The sequence below is a fragment of the Chionomys nivalis genome, chromosome X (assembly GCF_950005125.1).
Source record: "Chionomys nivalis chromosome X, mChiNiv1.1, whole genome shotgun sequence".
NCBI lineage: Eukaryota > Metazoa > Chordata > Mammalia > Rodentia > Cricetidae > Chionomys > Chionomys nivalis.
Window position 1 is genome coordinate 69,546,825 of NC_080112.1, and position 17,937 is coordinate 69,564,761.

General features: G+C 38.8%; 1 protein-coding gene across 1 annotated transcript in view; it reads right to left on the reverse strand.

Moving 5' to 3' along the window:
- Tex11 (testis expressed 11) overlaps positions 1–17,937 on the reverse strand; it is a 301,187-nt gene that overhangs the window by 108,995 nt on the left and 174,255 nt on the right. The window contains exons 15-16 of the mRNA XM_057760677.1: positions 13,541–13,643; positions 5,336–5,460 (exon numbers count right to left, since the gene is read on the reverse strand). Of these exons, the coding sequence (XP_057616660.1) occupies positions 5,336–5,460; positions 13,541–13,643 (228 nt within the window). The remainder of the gene's footprint in view (positions 1–5,335; positions 5,461–13,540; positions 13,644–17,937) is intronic.

Consider the following 17,937-nt stretch of genomic DNA (forward strand, 5'->3'; position numbering starts at 1 on the left):
ACCAAAGAAAGAAAATAAGCTGGGCAATATTTGATAAGAAAATGGTTAAGACAGTTTTTTTTTGTTTTAAGTTTCTGTTCATTTGAATAGAACAAGAGTATATTTATAAGCTATGAGAATAACTCAGTAAAAGGGAATGCAAAGGCAACAATAGGTGATTTCAGAAGCAAGTGCTTAAGTTGAGAGACTGCCTTTAGGCAGGAATGTGAATAGTTCACCCACAACAACGGTTGAGAAGGTAGAATATATGACGCCTGGTATGTGCTGTAGCATGACTTCCAGTTGTTCTTAATAATTAGAACCCTGAGTCAGATATAGGGGTTAATGCTAAAGATCAGTGAAGCAGAGAGGCCAGCCACTAGACAGTTCTTTTACCTCTACCAATGCTCCAACCAAAGAGGTGATCCTATCCTCAGAACACATCTCCAGAATCCATCTGTCTCCACCAAAGCTCAGACTGCAACTTTCTCCACCGAACCTCAGGTTGCACTGAGCTCCTGTCTCCTTCCACCTTATTTTCCTCTCTCCACCCAGCCATATCACTTCTATCTCCACCTCCCTAGTACTGGAATTAGAGGCATGGGATCCCAAGTGCTGGGATCACCTTTGTGTGAGTTGTTTCTCTTTTAGGCAGATTCAATCTTGTATAGCCCAAGGTGGCCTTGAACTAACAGAGACCCCTCTGCCTCTGTCTCCCAAATACTGGGATTAAAGGTGTGTGCCACCACTATCTGACCTCTAGTGGCTTAACTCTGCACTCTGATCTTCAGGCAAGTTTTATTTGTTAAAACATAAACAAAAATATCACTACAATGTGCAGAGAGGTCGTAGTATGAATCTGTGGAAGTTATCTTCCAGGGTTCCTTGGGTTTTACAAACTAGAATATGCATGCTATATCACTTTGGAGGGTATTTTACGAATGACTAGTATTGTGGTTTGAATGTAAAATGTCTCCCATAGGCTCATATACTTGAATACTTAGTTTCCAGTTGGTGGTTATAGTGGTTTGAATAGAAATGGTCCCCATAGACTTGTGTGTTTGAATGCTTGGACCATAGGAAGTGGCACTATTAAAAGATGTGGCCTTGCTGGAGTGTGAACCTTTTGGAATAAGTATCTCACTGTGGAGGCAGGCTCTGAGGTCTCATATATACTCAAGCTACACCCAGTGTGGCTCACAGTTCACTTTGTGTTGCCTGCAGATCAAGATGTAGAACTCTCAGCTCCTTCTCCAGCACCAGGTCTGCCTGTGTGCTGCCATGCTTCTCACATGATAATGGAGTCTCTGATACTGTAAGTCAGCCCCAGTTAAATGTTTTTCTTTATAAAAGTTGTCATGTTCATGATGTCTCTTCACACTAATAGAAACCCTCAGACAATGGTGCTGTATGGAAAGGTCAAAAACTTCAAAAGGTGAAGCCTTAATAGAGGAAACGTATCAGTGGGGGCAAGCCTTGCGATTTTATAGCCCAGCCACATTTTACACCATATCGTTTCTGGTCTACTGATGCAATAAGACTGGCTGGCCTCATGCTTCTACCACCACTCCTTCCCCAGCGTGATGGACTTTAACCCCCCTGGAACTGTCAGCCATATAAATTTTTTCTCTCTTAAATCATTTTTGTCAAGGTATTTTTATCACAGCAACAGGAAATGAAATACAATTTGATGGATAAGGTAGCTTATTTTAAAAGAGAAAGTGGTGTTTTACCTTATCTAGCCTTTTGTCCTAAGATTGGATTATCATTGTCTTCTATTCTGCTTCTAATTTTTTCCTATTCAGCTCCCCAAGAAACAGCCAGAAATGCTTTCTCAAAGCACTGCTTGTGATTCTGTTTGTTGTTTGGGTTTGGTGTCTTCTGAGATTAGGTCTTCACTGTAGTCAAAGGCTGGTCTCGAAATTCTTATCTTCTTGTCTACAGGATATGACAGCACACCTGGCCTCAAAGGGTTGCTTTCTATATAAACTAAAAGTTTTCTTGTTGTTTAGAAAATAGCTATTATATAATCAGGCCACAGATATCAATTCAACTTTATCCTGTATGTTTCCTCTATAGCACTGTTTTATTATTAAATATTTTTTTAAAAAATACCTATCCAAATTCCCGCTCCCTCCCCTCCTCCCATTCCCTCCATAGACCCTCCCAACCCACCCCCTCTAATCCTAAGAGAAGGTAAGGCACTTTGCTTTGTGGAAGGTTCAAGGCCTTCCCTACTACATCCAGGCTGAGCAAGGTATAATGGGATAGTTGAGATGGAGGAAGGACAGATATGAGAGCAAAAAAAGGAGATATCTTGATTGAGGGAGTCATTATGGAGTTAGCAAGAAACCTGACTCTAGAAAAATTCCCAGGAATCCACAAGAATGACCCCAGCTAAGACCCTAAGCAATAAAGGAGAGGGTGCCTGAACTGGCCTTGCCCTGTATTCAGACTGATGATTATCTTAAATATCACTATAGAATCTTTGACGAACAACAGATGGAAACAAAGGCAAAGTCCCACACCAGAGCACTGGACTGAGCTCCCAAGGTCCAGTTGAAGAGTTGAAGGAATGAGAATATGAGCAAAGAGGTCAAGACCATGAAGGGTTCATTCACTGAAAGAGTTTACCTGAGCTAATGGGAGCTCACCAACTCCAGCTGGACTGGAAAGGGACAAGCATAAGACCAAACTAGTCCCTCTGAATGTGGCTGACAATTGTATGACTGGGATGTATACCTTGCTCAGTGTAGCACTGTTTTAACATATAAGTCACTATATTAGGTACAAGTTTAAGAATTGTGGAGAAATATTTTATTATTCCAACCATATACACTGTCTCATGAGCCAAGCCAATCATATTACTTTTTTATATTTCGTTCACATCATCTAATCATTTAAACTATTTTCTTACATATCTAAATGCTACCTTTTTTTTTCAAAGCTCAACTTACATTTTCCCTCTGTTGTAGAGATTTCCCAATTCAATTCCAGTTTCAGTGCCTCCCTTCTTCCTGTGAATTTCAGTGAATCTTAACATGCATATTAGTTATTTGATTTTTGTTCTATGTACTGTCCATTAACGCTAATGTATGTTTTGTTCATTCAAACTATCTTGAGGACTCTATTTCTAGATTCCAGACCAACAACTTACCCAAAATTGTCACTAAATACAATTTCAACCATAGATTTGGATACTGATGAGCAAGGTAACATAATTTCTAAAGGAAGAAAATTATTTGACGCTGACATGGGATGCATTTGTATAGGATGGAAAGAAAGAGGAAGAGAGAGGAAAAGGAAAATCAGGGTGTCTGTATGGGTCTGAGCTACGCCCTCTGTATATGTGTCATGATTGTGTAGCTTGGTGTTCTTGTGGGACTCCTAACAATGGGAGTGGAGGGTGAATCTGACTCTTTTGACTGCTCTTGGGACCCTTTTCATCTTATTGAGGGGTCTCCTCCAGCCTTGATGTGAGGGTTTGTGACTACTCTTATTGTAGCATGCTATACTGTGTTTGATTGATATCCCTGGGAGCCCTACTCTTTTCTGAAGATAATGGAAGAGGAGTAGATCTGGGGGAGAAAGAGGTAGGGGAACTAGGAGGAGTGCAGGGAGGGAAATTGAGAGAAGAATGAAAAGATAGATAAGTTGAGGGCTAAAGCGATGGCTCGCTGTTTAAGAACAGTCACTGCTCTTGTAGTGGACCCAAATTAAGTTACCAGCACCCACATGGTGGCTCAAAGCTTGCCTGTAACTTCAGTTCTAGGGGAACTGATTCCATTTTCTGGCCTTCACAGGCTCCTGCGTGGTATATATGAACTCATGCACACGCATGCTCGCGCGCACATGCACGCGCACACACACACACACACTAAATATATTAAAATTTTACATTTGACATAAAAAATAGACAAGTAGTAGGAGAATTGTAGAAATTAAGTTCCAAGCATAAATTTGGTCTTCATCTAAGCAAAAAAATCAGAAAACTGAAGTAGTTTAAGTAAGACCAAGAATCATAGCTTAGGGGGCCAAAGAGATGGATCAGCAGTTAAGAGCATTTGGCTGCTCTTCCAGAGGACTTGGGTTCAATTCTCAGCACACATATGACAGTTCTCCGCCATCTGCAACTCCAGTATCTAGGGCACCAGACACATAGGTAGTATATGTATATACACGCAGGCAAAATATTCATTATACAGAAAATAAAAAATTAAATCTTTTTAAAGAGTCATAGTTTATAAATCACATTTTCAATCATCTTAGTTAATTTTTACAAAAGTCCTTGAACCAATACCTTTATTTGCTAATGGTGGTATTAAGATTTATTTTAAGTTAGGCATTTATTAAAAGGCAGGTCCAATATTCCATTCAAGCCAAGAGTTCCAAAGCTGGTATGGCATCTTTTCTCATACTATATCTCATTAAGACCAAAGTTTTGCAAATAAAAATAGATATATTATTAAACAAAAATTAATGTTTTATTGTTATAAAAGACACAGGTTAGTCATAGCAGTAGCAAACATCTTTAATCCCAGTACTTGGGAGGCAGAGACAGGTAGATCTCTATAAGTTCAAAGCCAGCCTAGTCTACCTACATACTAAGTTCCAGGCCAGCCAGAGTTGCATCGTGAGAACATCCCTCCCAAGAAAGAAAGAAAGATCACAAGTGTTTAAACTATATTCATTTAGATTAATGATAGATATAAATTTCTAAGTAGATACATATTTATTTGCATGTCATAATATACTCCCATCCTAGCTTTTCATAGAGCTGAGGATACAAACAGGGCTCAGTGCATGCTAGGCAAATGTTCTACCATAAGCGACATTCTCTGCCCTGAAACAACATTTTTAAAATCTGAAGTTTCTTTGATTTTTAAAGTATCTTTCCTATCATTATCATCATATTCCTCATCATTATCATCATAGCCACTATTTGTGTGTGCATGTGTGTGTGTGTGTGTGTGTGTGTGTGTGTGTGTAGGACACATGTGGAGGTTAGAGAACAACTTTGTGAAGTTGGTTCTCTCCTTCCACCTTTATGTAGGTTCAGGGGATTGAACTCAGATCACCAGGCTTCTGACAAGTGTCTTTACCCACTGAGCCATCTCACTGATCCTAGGGTTTCTTTTAAAAATAGTGTTTGATATGTTTATTTTTGTTTGTTTTAAACACAAATCTGTTGCCCCAAAATAAGATAAATAAGATAAAAACAAGACTATTATATAAGAATCTTGGTATGAAAATATGAGACAAAACAGTAAAAGAAGGACTCTCCTATGCCAAGCTAATGATGATGAATTCTTTTTCAAAAAGAAAAAGAGTATAATAGTGGATAAATATGAATTACCTCTAGAGCAAACTGTATAGCCAAACTTAGGATTTTGGTAGGTGAAACTTCACTTTCAAATAGACAATCATCATCCAGTTCTTCATCTGTTAATAATTTCTCTAAAGTACGGACCACCTGTAAAGCTGAAATAAACAATAAGAATGTGAGATATTTTCATCAAAGATAATACTTACTTATGGTTATTTATATCATAATGGATCTTGAATCACATTAAGATAGTCATATCTTTAGAAATATAGAATTATTAAGTCATATGAATAAGCCATCAAGAAGGACTTGAATATTAGAAAAATGCCTAACTGAGCAACTACACTTTTGTAAATTTATCTATAGAATTAGCTTCAAAAGCAAATAAATACAAGATGTTCATCTAGTACTATTTGACCTGGATGGGGGGGGGAGGACCTTGGACTTCCCACAGGGCAGGGAACCCTGACTGCTCTTTGGACTGGAGAGGGAGGGGCAGGGGGAGGAGGAAGGGGGAGGGAAATGGAAGGAGGGGAGGAGGTGGAAATCTTTAAGTAAAAATAAATAAATAAAAAAAGAATAAAATATGGAACCTAGAGCCTAAATTCCATTACTAATAGATGAACTGGATGCACTGTGGAGCACCAAAATTGGGAGTATTTATAACACTATTAAAATGAAATGAGGTCTTATATCCCATTATTTGTCATAAAGGTAGATAATTATAAATTAAATGGATACAATAGATATTAAGTGACATATAAGTTATACCTAATAATCCAAAAAGGAGACATAAGATTTCAGAACAAAGAACAACTACCTAGAATAGGATATTTCAAGCGATAAATGAATAATTCATTGAAGATATAAACCAAATTGTTTATAGATCCAATGACAAAATTTCATAATATAAGATGCAAAAGTGGGCTAGTGAGATGTGTTAAGACCTTCATCCACAACCCTGATGATCTGATTTTATACCTGGGACCCACATGGTGGAAGGAGAGAACCCAATCATTAGGTCCAGTCAATGGATTTACCTCCAGATCTAAACCTGTTTCCAGACACAAGCTTCACTGATCTACCTCAGACATGCCCAAGGACATAAACAACAAGCTTACCAATCATCCTGCCCAGAATCTTCAAATGAACTGACTGATGAAAGGACTTTCTAAATAAAGCGATTTGACAACAACCACAGACAGTAATCCCCTCCTTCCTCAAATATGCAGACATCAATGCAAGGCCACAAAGATTGAACATAATCATGGAATACATCACTTCAATAGTAAATAAGGTAAGAGTCTATAAAAGAACTGGAGAGTCATACACCAAGCTGCAAACACAGACCTGTCGTCCTACCATTCTGAATACCAAGGTGTGAGGCTCACATGTTCATAGGCATTTGAAACCAGCCTGGGTAATAATAAGATATTTAAAAAAAGAAGTGTAGATTTGTAAACTGCCCAACTAATAATACAAAATAACATATTTCAAAGAAGCTTAATAAACATCAAGGATGCAGAGAAACAGGGCTAGTGAGATGCTTGTTGCTAAGCCTGATGACCTAAATTTGATTCCTGGAGCTCAAATGGCTGAAGATGAGAACTGACTCCAAGTTTTCCTCTGATTGCCACACATTTTTAAAACAATACAAAATTTCAAAATAGATGTAAGTATCCATTTAGACTCTAAACTTTGGAGGAAGGTGACAACTGTCTAAGCAGATTTAATGCAAGCAAGACTTAACCAAGACATTATCAAATAATACAAAAGCAAAGACTGAAGATCTTGAAAGCAGCAGCTGAAAAGAAGCAGCACATAAAAGGGTGTGCCAATAGTCTAGCAGCACTAACGTTTCTTGGCAGAAACATTACCAGCCATGAAAAATTGAGAAGACAGATCCAAAGTACAGATGGAAAAAACTGCTAACTAGGAATACTTGGCAAGGAAATTAAGGGCAATGAAAATTCCCAGATAAACAAACATTAAAGGAACTGAAGGAAAAGTATATTGATTAGCAAGATCAAAACTAAACCATCAAAGTATACAGTTAAATTCAAAATAATCTTGATAAGTGTGTAACTCACCTATAGCTTTAGAATTAAGGTTAAAATTAAATTATTAAAATATATCTATAATAATTTTAAAGAATATTTAATATAAATATAAGTTGATCAAAAATATAAACTATGGGGAAGCAGGTGGATGGTATGATCAAAGTAAAGTAATTATCAGCTTAAAACAGCCTATTTATTATGTTTTAAATAAGCCTGTGATAATCACAAAAACAAACTGTAATTATTACATGACATATAAAGTAATCAAAGTAGATAACCATAGAATATCACCTGATTACGAAGAAAGACAACATGTAGAAAGGAGCAAAAGATATATAAAACATTAAGAATTAGTGGAATGGCAATAAGTCCTTGTGTAAGGATGAAAAAAGAAAGGTGAAGTTTTTTTGGGGGGGGGGCCTACCAAGGAATACCACTAAGCAAAGACACTGTGCACAACAAAGTTAGTGCAAGATGTTTATTGGGGGAGGAGGACAAAGAATGAAAGGCCATGTTGGAGTGGGGACATGAGAGAGGCAGGCAGACAGAGACAGTGAAGAAACGAGAGGAAGAAGCAAGAAAGAAAGCTGTGCCTGACAGGCACTCTTAAGGGGTGCACACGTCACATAGCTTATGGTATGATGACATAACTGCTTTGGTGGCAGAGGCAGGCTGCCACCATGGTGGCAATTAACACTTTGGATATCAATAATTGTCTTGAATGTAAATGACTTAATTCTGTAATCAAAACATAAAGAGTGAGTGAATGGATTAAAACCGGGGAAATATTGTATCTATAAGATACTCACTTTTCAAGAAAGCCTTTTAAGGACACATAGTTTGAATGTGATGAGGTAGAAAAAGACATTCCACATAAATGCATGGCAAAATAGAGCTAGATTATCTGTATTTATACAAGCCAAATTAAATTATCAGCAAAAATTTAAAAAAGACAAAAAGACCATTTCACAATACTAAAGCATATTTCTTATGGTTGAGATTATAACTACAACATTTCTCCCTTTTCTTTTTTATTAAAGAATCTAAGGCAATTTACTTGCATGTAGTATATACCACTTTGGAGAGTCACTATGTTATACACAGGTATAATATTTCAATTTGAGAGTCTCTCTATCATACATTTTCAACAAATTTTACTCTTAATATTATTCCACTTATAATATTTGAATATTTTATACACAATTATTTTTATTTAAATAATATATTTTTTCATTTATTTTATATACCAACCAGTTTCCCCTCCCTCCTCTCCTCTCATCTTCTCCCCTTTCCCATCTTCCCCTCCCCATCAACTCCTCCTCCATCTCTGTTCAGAATGGGGCAGACCTCCCATGGGCTTGCACAAAGCATAGCACATCAAGTTGAGGCAGGACCAAGATCCTCCCCTTACATCAAGGCCAGGCCAGGTAATCCAGCATGGGGAACAGGTTACCAAAAGCCAGATATGTGCCAGGGAGAGCTTGTGCTCTCACTGTTAGAAGAATTAACTAAGAGATTAAGCTACATTATTGTCACACACATGCAGAGGGCCTAGGGCGGTCCCACGTAGGCTCTCTGACTGTTGGTCCAGTCTCCACAAGCTCGGGTCAGCTGTTTCTGTGGGTTCCCCCATGATGACCCCTCTCTGATGTGGGATTCCCCTCTGTATGCTGTGAATATGTTTTATTACCATTGGTTAATAAAGAACCTAGTTGGGCCCACGGCAGGGCAGAATAGAGGAAGGCAGGAATTCCAAACAGAGATAGAGGAGAAAAGAAAGCAGAGTCAGGGAGATGCCCAAGAACCTTACTGGTAAACCACGAGCCTCATGGTAAAATATAAAAAATAATAAAAATGGGCTAATTTAAGATGTAAGTTAGTTAACAAGAAGCATAAGCTAATAGGCCAAGCAATGTTTTAAATTAGTACACTTTCTATGTGATTATTTCAGGTCTGGGCCCCTGGGAAACAGACAAGCAATCTCCTACTACACCCCTGGCTGGTATAATCCCTCCTCCCTTCTGCTAGACTGTCAGAGCTCAACATAGTACTTGTCTGTGGGTCTCTGCCTCTGCTTCATCTAGTTGCTGGATAGATTATCTGTGATGGCAATTATGGAAGTCAACAATCTGCTTATAGTAGATGGTCAGTTTTCAGGCACCCTCTCTACTATTGCTAGGAGTCTTAATTGGTGTCATCTTTGTGGGTTCTGGGGGTTTCCCTGGCACCAGTTTTTCCTTAACCCCAAAAGGCTCCCCCATCGAGAAGTCTCTTTCTTTACTCTTCCCCTCCATCCTTCCTCCATCTGCCTCCTGCACCCAGCCCACCCAATCCATTCCCTCTAGTTCTCATCCCTTTATTCCCCCAACCCCTGCCTCCAGTTTACCCAGTAGATCTTTTCTACTTCCCTTTCCCAGGGAAACCCATGCATCCCTCTTTGGGCCCCCCTTGTTATAAAGCCTTCTGAGAGTGTGATTATAGGTTGATTATCTTATATGTTACTCTTAATAACCATTTGTGAGTGTGTACATACCACGTTTGTCTTTCTGGGTCTGGGTTACCTCACCCAGAATGGCTTTTTTTTTCTAGTCCCATTCATTTGCCTGCAAATTTCATGATGTCATTGTTTTCAACAGTTGAGTAGTACTCTATTGTGTAAATGGACCACATTTTCTTTATCCATTCTTCAGTTGAGGGGCATCTAGGTTGTTTCCAGGTTCTGGCTATTAGGAATAATGTTGCTATGAACATAGTTAAGAAAGTGTCCTTGTGGTATGATTGAGCAACCTGTCTAAATTGGTATCGCTGGGTCTTGTGGTAAATTGATTCCCAATTTTCTAAGAAACCACCATACCAATTTCCAAAGTGGTCGTACAAATTTGCACTCCCACCAACAATGGAGGAGTGTTCTCCTTACTCCTCATCTTCTCCAGCATGTGGTGTCAATGTGTTTTTGATCTTAGCCATTCTGTTGGGTGTAAGACTAATTCTCAGAGTTGTTTAGATTTGCATTTCCCTGGTGACTAAGGACGTTGAGCAATTCCTTAAATGTCTTTCGGCCATTTGAGATTCTTCTGTTGAGAATTCTCTGTTTAGATCTGCACCCCAATTTGATTTATTTTATTTTTTGTGTTGTTTCTTCTTATTTATTTTTTGTATTTCTTTTCCTCTCATATATTAAATACCAACCACAGTTTACACTCCCTTCTCTCAGTTCCTCTCTGCCATCTTCCCTTTCCCACAGATCCACTTCCCTGTTTCTCTTCAGAAAAGAGCAGGCCTCCAAGGGATATCAACCAAACATGTCATAAAAAGATACAATAAGACTAGGCACAAAATCGCATATCAAGGATGGACAAGACAACCCAGTAGGAAGAAAAAGATCCCTAAAGCAAGCAAAAGAGTCAGAAACAAACCTGTACCCATTGTTAAGAGCTCCACGAGAATGCCAAGCTACACACACATAACATATACTCAGAGGTTCTAAGTCAGACCCATACAGACTCCCTGATTGTCACTTTAGTGTCCATGAGTCCCTATGAGCCCTGCTTAGTTGATTCGTTTTTTAAATTCAAACATTTTTTTGCTTTGTAAATAATACCATTCAAAATTTCCACCTCCTCCCCTCCTCCCATTTCCCTCCCACTCCCCAACTCACCCTCCCACTTCCCCCTCCAGCCCTAAGAGAGGGCAGGGTCCAAGGCCCTCCCTGGTCCATCCAGGCCTAGGAAGGTGTGCATCCAAACAGACTAGGGTCCCAAAAAGCCAGTACATGCAGTAGAATCAAATCCCAGTGCCATTATCTATGGTTTCTTAGTCTGCCACCATTGTTATCCACATTCAGAGAGTCCAGTTTGATCCCATACTCGTTCAGTCCCAGTCCAGCTGGCCTTGGTGAGCTCCCCTTAGATCAGTCCCACCGTCTCAGTGGGTGGACAAACCCCTCGCGGTCCTGACTTCCTTGCTCATCTTCTCCCTCTTTCTTCTCTTCAACTGGACCCTGGGAGCTCAGTCCGTGCACCCCAATTTTAATTGGATCATTTGTTATTTTGATGTTTAGCTTCTTGTATTCTTTATATATTTTGGAGCTCAGCCCTCTGTCATGTGTCTCTACCTTCCTTTTCCTCCCTTCAAACCCTTCCCTATACCTTTCCTTGCTCTCTTTCAAATTTAAGACCTCTTTTATTCATTGTTATTGCATGCATATGTATACATGTATTTACACACATATAAATATAGCCTGCACAGAATGTATGTCACTTGTATGTATATTTTCAGGGCTGACCATTTGGTATTGGATAAGAAATGAGTGTACTCTTCTCTAGGGAAGACTATTTCTCCTACTCTCAGCATTCCTTAGTTGCCTGTAGTTCTTTGTGTATATGCTTGGGTCAGTCAACATCCTGTCATGGAGAAGGGAAGAAATCTTGGGCTCCATACTTCCTTGAAGATTTAAACACATTTAATTGTTAATAGGGGAGGGGAGTATTTTATTCTGTGGTGTGACCACTGATAAGGTGCTCATGCTCCTATAAATAAGCCCTTACCCATGCTTCATAAACAACCCTAATGAAATTCATTAGGTCTTCAAAAAAAATATGGAGAAGGTGAACTAGTTGAGGAAAAGGAGGGGCATCAGTGGGAGATCAGAAGGACAATAAAGAGTAACAGGAGGTAAATATGAATATGATTGAAATATACCATATCCATATATGAAATGTCATAATAAAACTTACTATTCTATATAATCAATATATACTATTTAAATAGAAACATTTAAAAGGGATGGTAAAAATGGCTTTGTGGGTGAAAGTGCTTACTTCACAAGCCTGCTGACCTGAGTTCAATCCCAGAACCCATATGAAGGTGAGAGAGAGCCAACTCCATGAAGGTTTTATTTCAAATCCAAATACTGTGGCATCATGTACAAATATACACATTCTCACACACATAAATAATTTTTAGATTAATAGGTTTTGAAATAACTCTATTTAAAATAAAGTTAAAGGGAAAGGTTTAATAAGGAAGCTTTTCACATTTCACTGATAAAAATGCCTCATGAAATTTAAAGTTCTTTTATCCCTTAATATACTATATCAACATGCCTTTAATCCCAGTATTTGGGAGACATAGGCAAGTGGATCTCTGTGAGTTCAAGGCCAGTCTGGTCTACAAAGTGAGTTCTAGGACAGCCAGGGCTACATAATGAGACCCCGTCTTGAAAAACAGTAAGAAATGCATGTGTGTGTGTGTGTGTGTGTGTGTGTAAAACAAATGTCCAGAAGTCTCTACCAAAAACAGTAAAGAAAGACATGAAAAAAAAAATTAGCCTTGATACAGAGCTAACTATAACTACATTTTTTTTATTATTTTTGAGGTATATAACACTTTTTATTATATATTAAATTATCTTTTTTCTAGCATGAATAATAGAATCTCTGGTGCACAGTAACTGTAAATAGTTTAGTGATTAGATTGGTATAGTTTCTGCTCCATCAATTTGCATAAGCATCTCAATTTCCTTTATAAATGGCAACTTGTCTACAGTTCAGATTACTTCAGAATTTGCAGAACTACCCAAGGGTAGAAAGGCTGAAAACCTTAAATGAGTACATGTATATATATAACTAATTAAAGATACATATGTGTGTGCTGACACACCAGCTTAGAAACTATGCTTGAGTTAATGGGAGAACACAGCACTGATGGGATATGCATCATGTACATACCATTCTAACACTATCACTTTGTGAAGAATAATTCCACTTGAAGATTGGGGTTTTTATTATTGTTTTACAACATTAGTGAACAGAGTCAAAAGATACCCAAAGACTTTGGTTTTTAATTTTTATTAAGACCTTCCCTTCCCATAACTTTTAAAACTTTTGAGTGGGCTGGCTCAAATAGCAAAGTATAAACAAGAACAGTGATAAAAATTATCCCCAATTCTTGTCCAATATTTTCCCATTTCAGATCCTCTAGATAGGTAGCTGTGTTTTTTTTTTTACTTTCTCATACCCCCCAGTTTCTTTGTGCATTGTTGTATAATTTTATGCAAAAGTAATTATACCTATTCAGCACAGTTATCTTCAAAACAGTGTATCTATTTTCTTATTGTGGATTTTTATTCTTTGGGGATTTTCATTGTTCACATTAATACATAGAGCATTTATACCTCTGTCAGAGTTGCCCTCCATGACTGCAATCTTGAATATATAAAACTGAGTGAAAATGTTTGTAGGATCCTGTTGCTCAGTTTCTGTTACTGCCTCTTTAGCCTGAAAAGAAAAACATAGGGTTGATTTTACAAAAGTCCTTATCATATTTTACTAATATCATTGATAGTCACAATAGTTGAGGGGCACTCAACTAAGAAAAGAAAGGAATCTAAAAAAATTAGAGACCTATTGTCTTAGAAGGCTACAGAATAGTTTTGTGTAACCAGAGTGAATAAGCCATGTCAAAATAACTTTTCTTCTGAAAACAACCATAAATGTTGAATAATATGCTTAAATTTTTTCTAAAAATATTAAATAAAATAATAGGACAAATGGAAAAGTAGCAACACATTTATCAAACCAAACCTAAGGAAAAGTGAAGGTACAGAAAGGTAAGCAGAGAATTAAAACTAATTTTGGCTGGTGGGTATTTGTGAATGTAGGCAAACATTTACTGAAAATTTGACGGGTCTTGGTAAATCAGGAACTAGATATCAAGTTCCACAAGATCACATGGTTAGACTAAGTCAGAAGTAAACTTGTACCTACCCATAGCCGTTCCAGAAGACCACAAAGAAGGTTACTTTGGCACTGAGTAGAAGACAGCACAACACACAGGGGGAAATGTTCCTTGAGCTATAATACAAGTAGACTCGCTTGTTTACAGTCCTAAATTACAGAATCTGGTGGGTAGAGGGCTAAAAGACCTACAGTTATGAATAACTGCTCCCAAACCTATTAAGGGATATTCATTTTCAGCTTCAAAATATTTCATAAAAATTTTCAACAATGATGAGCTGTAAACATTAACCAAGCACCATATAAAACCAGACGCCATAAAAGAATAACAGCAGAAATAACAGCTAACAGAAACTTGAATAATAAAACTAGTGACAAAACATCTATGTTTTCAAAGTTCAAAAAAATAAAAGTTATATTAAAAATGCAAGTAGGCGAGGGAAAGCGGGCCCCCGCTGCTGGGGCTGCAGTCTCTGCTGTGATCTGCTGGACCTGCTCTGCCTGCGCCCTACTTCCCTTAGTCCCTAACTCATTGGGGCATCCAGGAGTTCCTGTGTAGGTGCCGAGAAGTTTCATCGGGACGGGTGAGTGTGTGCTATCCTGGGGCGGACGGTCCCGGTAGAGAGCACAAACGCCCCTCCCCCAGCTCCTGCTGCAGGGCTTTCTCTCCTACACACCCGCCCCCACCCCCACCCCCAAGCCTGCCTTGTCTGCAAGGTCCTTAGCTGTGGAACAGTTTCCTGCCATTTCACTAAGGCTACCAACCCAGAGCAGTGAGTCCCTGACTAGAGGGCAGGCCTCAAGGTCCCCGCCAGGGAAAGCGGGCCCCTGCTGCTGGGGCTGCAGTCTCTGCTGTGATCTGCTGGACCTGCTCTGCCTGCGCCCTACTTCCCTTAGTCCCTGGCTCATTGGGGCATACAGGAGTTCCTGTGTAGGTGCCAAGAAGTTTCATCGGGACGGGTGAGTGTGTACTATCCTGGGGCAGACGGTCCCGGTAGAGAGCACAAACGCCCCTACACTAAGGCTACCCAACCAGAGCGGTGAGTGCCTGCCTAGCGGGCAGGCCTCAGCAACCCCCCCCAAAAGGGAGTGCAGGCACCTCCAGCTTGTACTGCAGTGTCGCCTGTGTTCTACTCGACCCCGCCCGACCCCTTGCATTCGGCCTTCTTTACGCGGGTCATTGGAATACCACGCATCCATGTTTTGGTGTTGAGGAGTTCATCTGGAAGGGAACGGTTCCTGCCCCTACACTGAGGAGATACACCCAGAGAGTTAGTCACAGCAAAGACTGGTCCAAGACGTCAGGCCTCTCCTGGCTCCATTTGAAGGAAAAGATGGGCAGGCGCCAATGCAAGAATTCCCCCAACAACTTGAAAGGCAACGTGACATCACCAGGATCCAGGAATCCCGAAATGAGAAGTCTACACCCTAATCCAGAAGAATTAGAAGAATTCGACTCAAAAGTGAATTTTATGAAAATAATAGAGGACCTTAAACGGGAGGTGAAAAACTGCCACAACCAATTAGAGATTACAAACAAAAAGGTAGAGGAAATGAATAAATATCTCAAAGATACCCAAGAAAACCAAGAGAAACAAGAAAAAGTAATCAAACAGGTAAGGGAAACGGTTCAAGACTTGAAGAATGAAGTGGAAGTAATAAAGAAAACACAAACCGAGGGAAGGATGGAGATGGAAAATTTGAATAAACGAACAGGAACTACAGAGACAAGTACCACCAACAGATTACAAGAGATAGAAGAAAGAATCTCAGACACTGAAGATACCATAGAGAAAATAAACACTCTCATCAAAGAAAACAGCATAACCAACAAATTCTCATCACAAAACATTCAGGAAATCTGGGACACAATAAAAAGACCAAACCTAAGAATAATAGGGATAGAAGAAGGAGAAGAAGTACAGCTCAATGGTCCAGAAAATATATTTAATAAAATTATAGAAGAAAACTTTCCCAACCTTAAGAAAGATATTCCTTTGAAGGTCCAAGAAGCATACAGAACACCAAATCGACTGGATCAAAAAAAAAACATCTCCTCGTCATATAATAATCAAAACACAAAACATACAGAATAAAGAAAGAATATTAAGAGCTGCAAAGGAAAAAGGTCAAGTTACCTATAAAGGTAAACCTATTAGACTTACACCTGATTTCTCTATGGAAACCATGAAAGCCAGAAGGTCCTGGATAGATATACTGCAGAAACTACGAGACCATGGATGCAAGCCCAGACTACTATACCCAGCCAAGCTTTCGTTCACTATAAACGGAGAAAACAAAGTTTTCCAGGATAAAAACAAATTTAAACAATACGTAGCCACAAATCCAGCCCTTCAGAAAGTAATTGAAGGAAAATCACAAACCAAGGAGTCCAACAATGCCCAAAATAACTCAGACATCTAATGACCCTTCACCAGCACAACTTGAAGAAGGGAAACACACAAACTCTACTACCAAAGGAAAGAAGGAAAGAAAGGAAAAATGACCGGAGTTAACAACCACTGGTCATTAATATCACTTAATATCAATGGACTCAACTCACCTATAAAGAGGCACAGGCTAAGAGATTGGATACGAAAACAGGATCCAACATTCTGCTGCTTACAAGAAACACACCTCAACCACAAAGACAGACATCTACTCAGAGTAAAGGGCTGGGAAAAGGTTTATCAAGCAAATGGACCTAAGAAACAAGCAGGTGTGGCCATACTAATTTCTAAGAAAGTTGACTTCAAACTAAAATCAATCAAAAGAGATGGAGATGGACATTTTTTACTCATAACAGGAACAATTCACCAGGATGAAATCTCAATCCTGAATATATATGTCCCTAATATAAAAGCACCCACTTATGTAAAAGAAACGTTACTAAAACTCAAGGCAGTCATCAAACCACACACACTAATAGTAGGAGATTTCAACACTCCTCTCTCACCAATGGACAGGTCAATCAGACAGAAACCTAACAGAGAAATAAGAGGATTAAGGGAGGTAATGAATCAAATGGACTTAACAGACATCTATAGAACATTCTACCCAAATAGGAAAGAATATACCTTCTTCTCTGCAGCTCATGGAACCTTCTCGAAAATAGACCACATACTCGGTAACAAAGCAAACTTACACAGTTACAAAAAAATATCGGTAACCACCTGTGTCTTATCAGATCACCATGGATTAAAGTTAGAATTCAACAACAATGCTATCCCCAGAAAGCCTATAAACTCATGGAAACTGGACAGTCAACTACTGAACCTCACCTGGATCAAGGAAGAAATAAAGAAAGAAATTAAAGTCTTTCTTGAATTCAATGAAAACGAAGACTCAACATACTCAAACCTATGGGACACTATGAAAGCAGTGCTAAGAGGAAAATTCATAGCATTAAGTGCCCACTTAAAGAAAACGGAGAAAGCACACATTGGAGACTTAATAGCCCACCTGAAAGCTTTAGAAAAAAAAGAAGCAGACTCACCTAGGAGAAGTAGAAGACTGGAAATAATCAAATTGAGGGCTGAAATCAACAAAATAGAAAAACAGAAAACAATCCAAAGAATCAATGAAACAAAAAGCTGGTTCTTGGAGAAAATCAATAAGATTGATAAACCCCTATCCAAACTAATCAAACGGCGGAGAGAGAATACGCAAATTAACAAAATCAGAAACGAAAAGGGAGACATAACCACAGACTCAGAGGAAATTCAGAGAATCATTAGATCTTACTACAAAAACCTGTATGCCACAAAATTGGAAAATGTTATAGAAATGGACACTTTTTTAGATAAGTACCATATACTAAAGTTAAACCAGGACC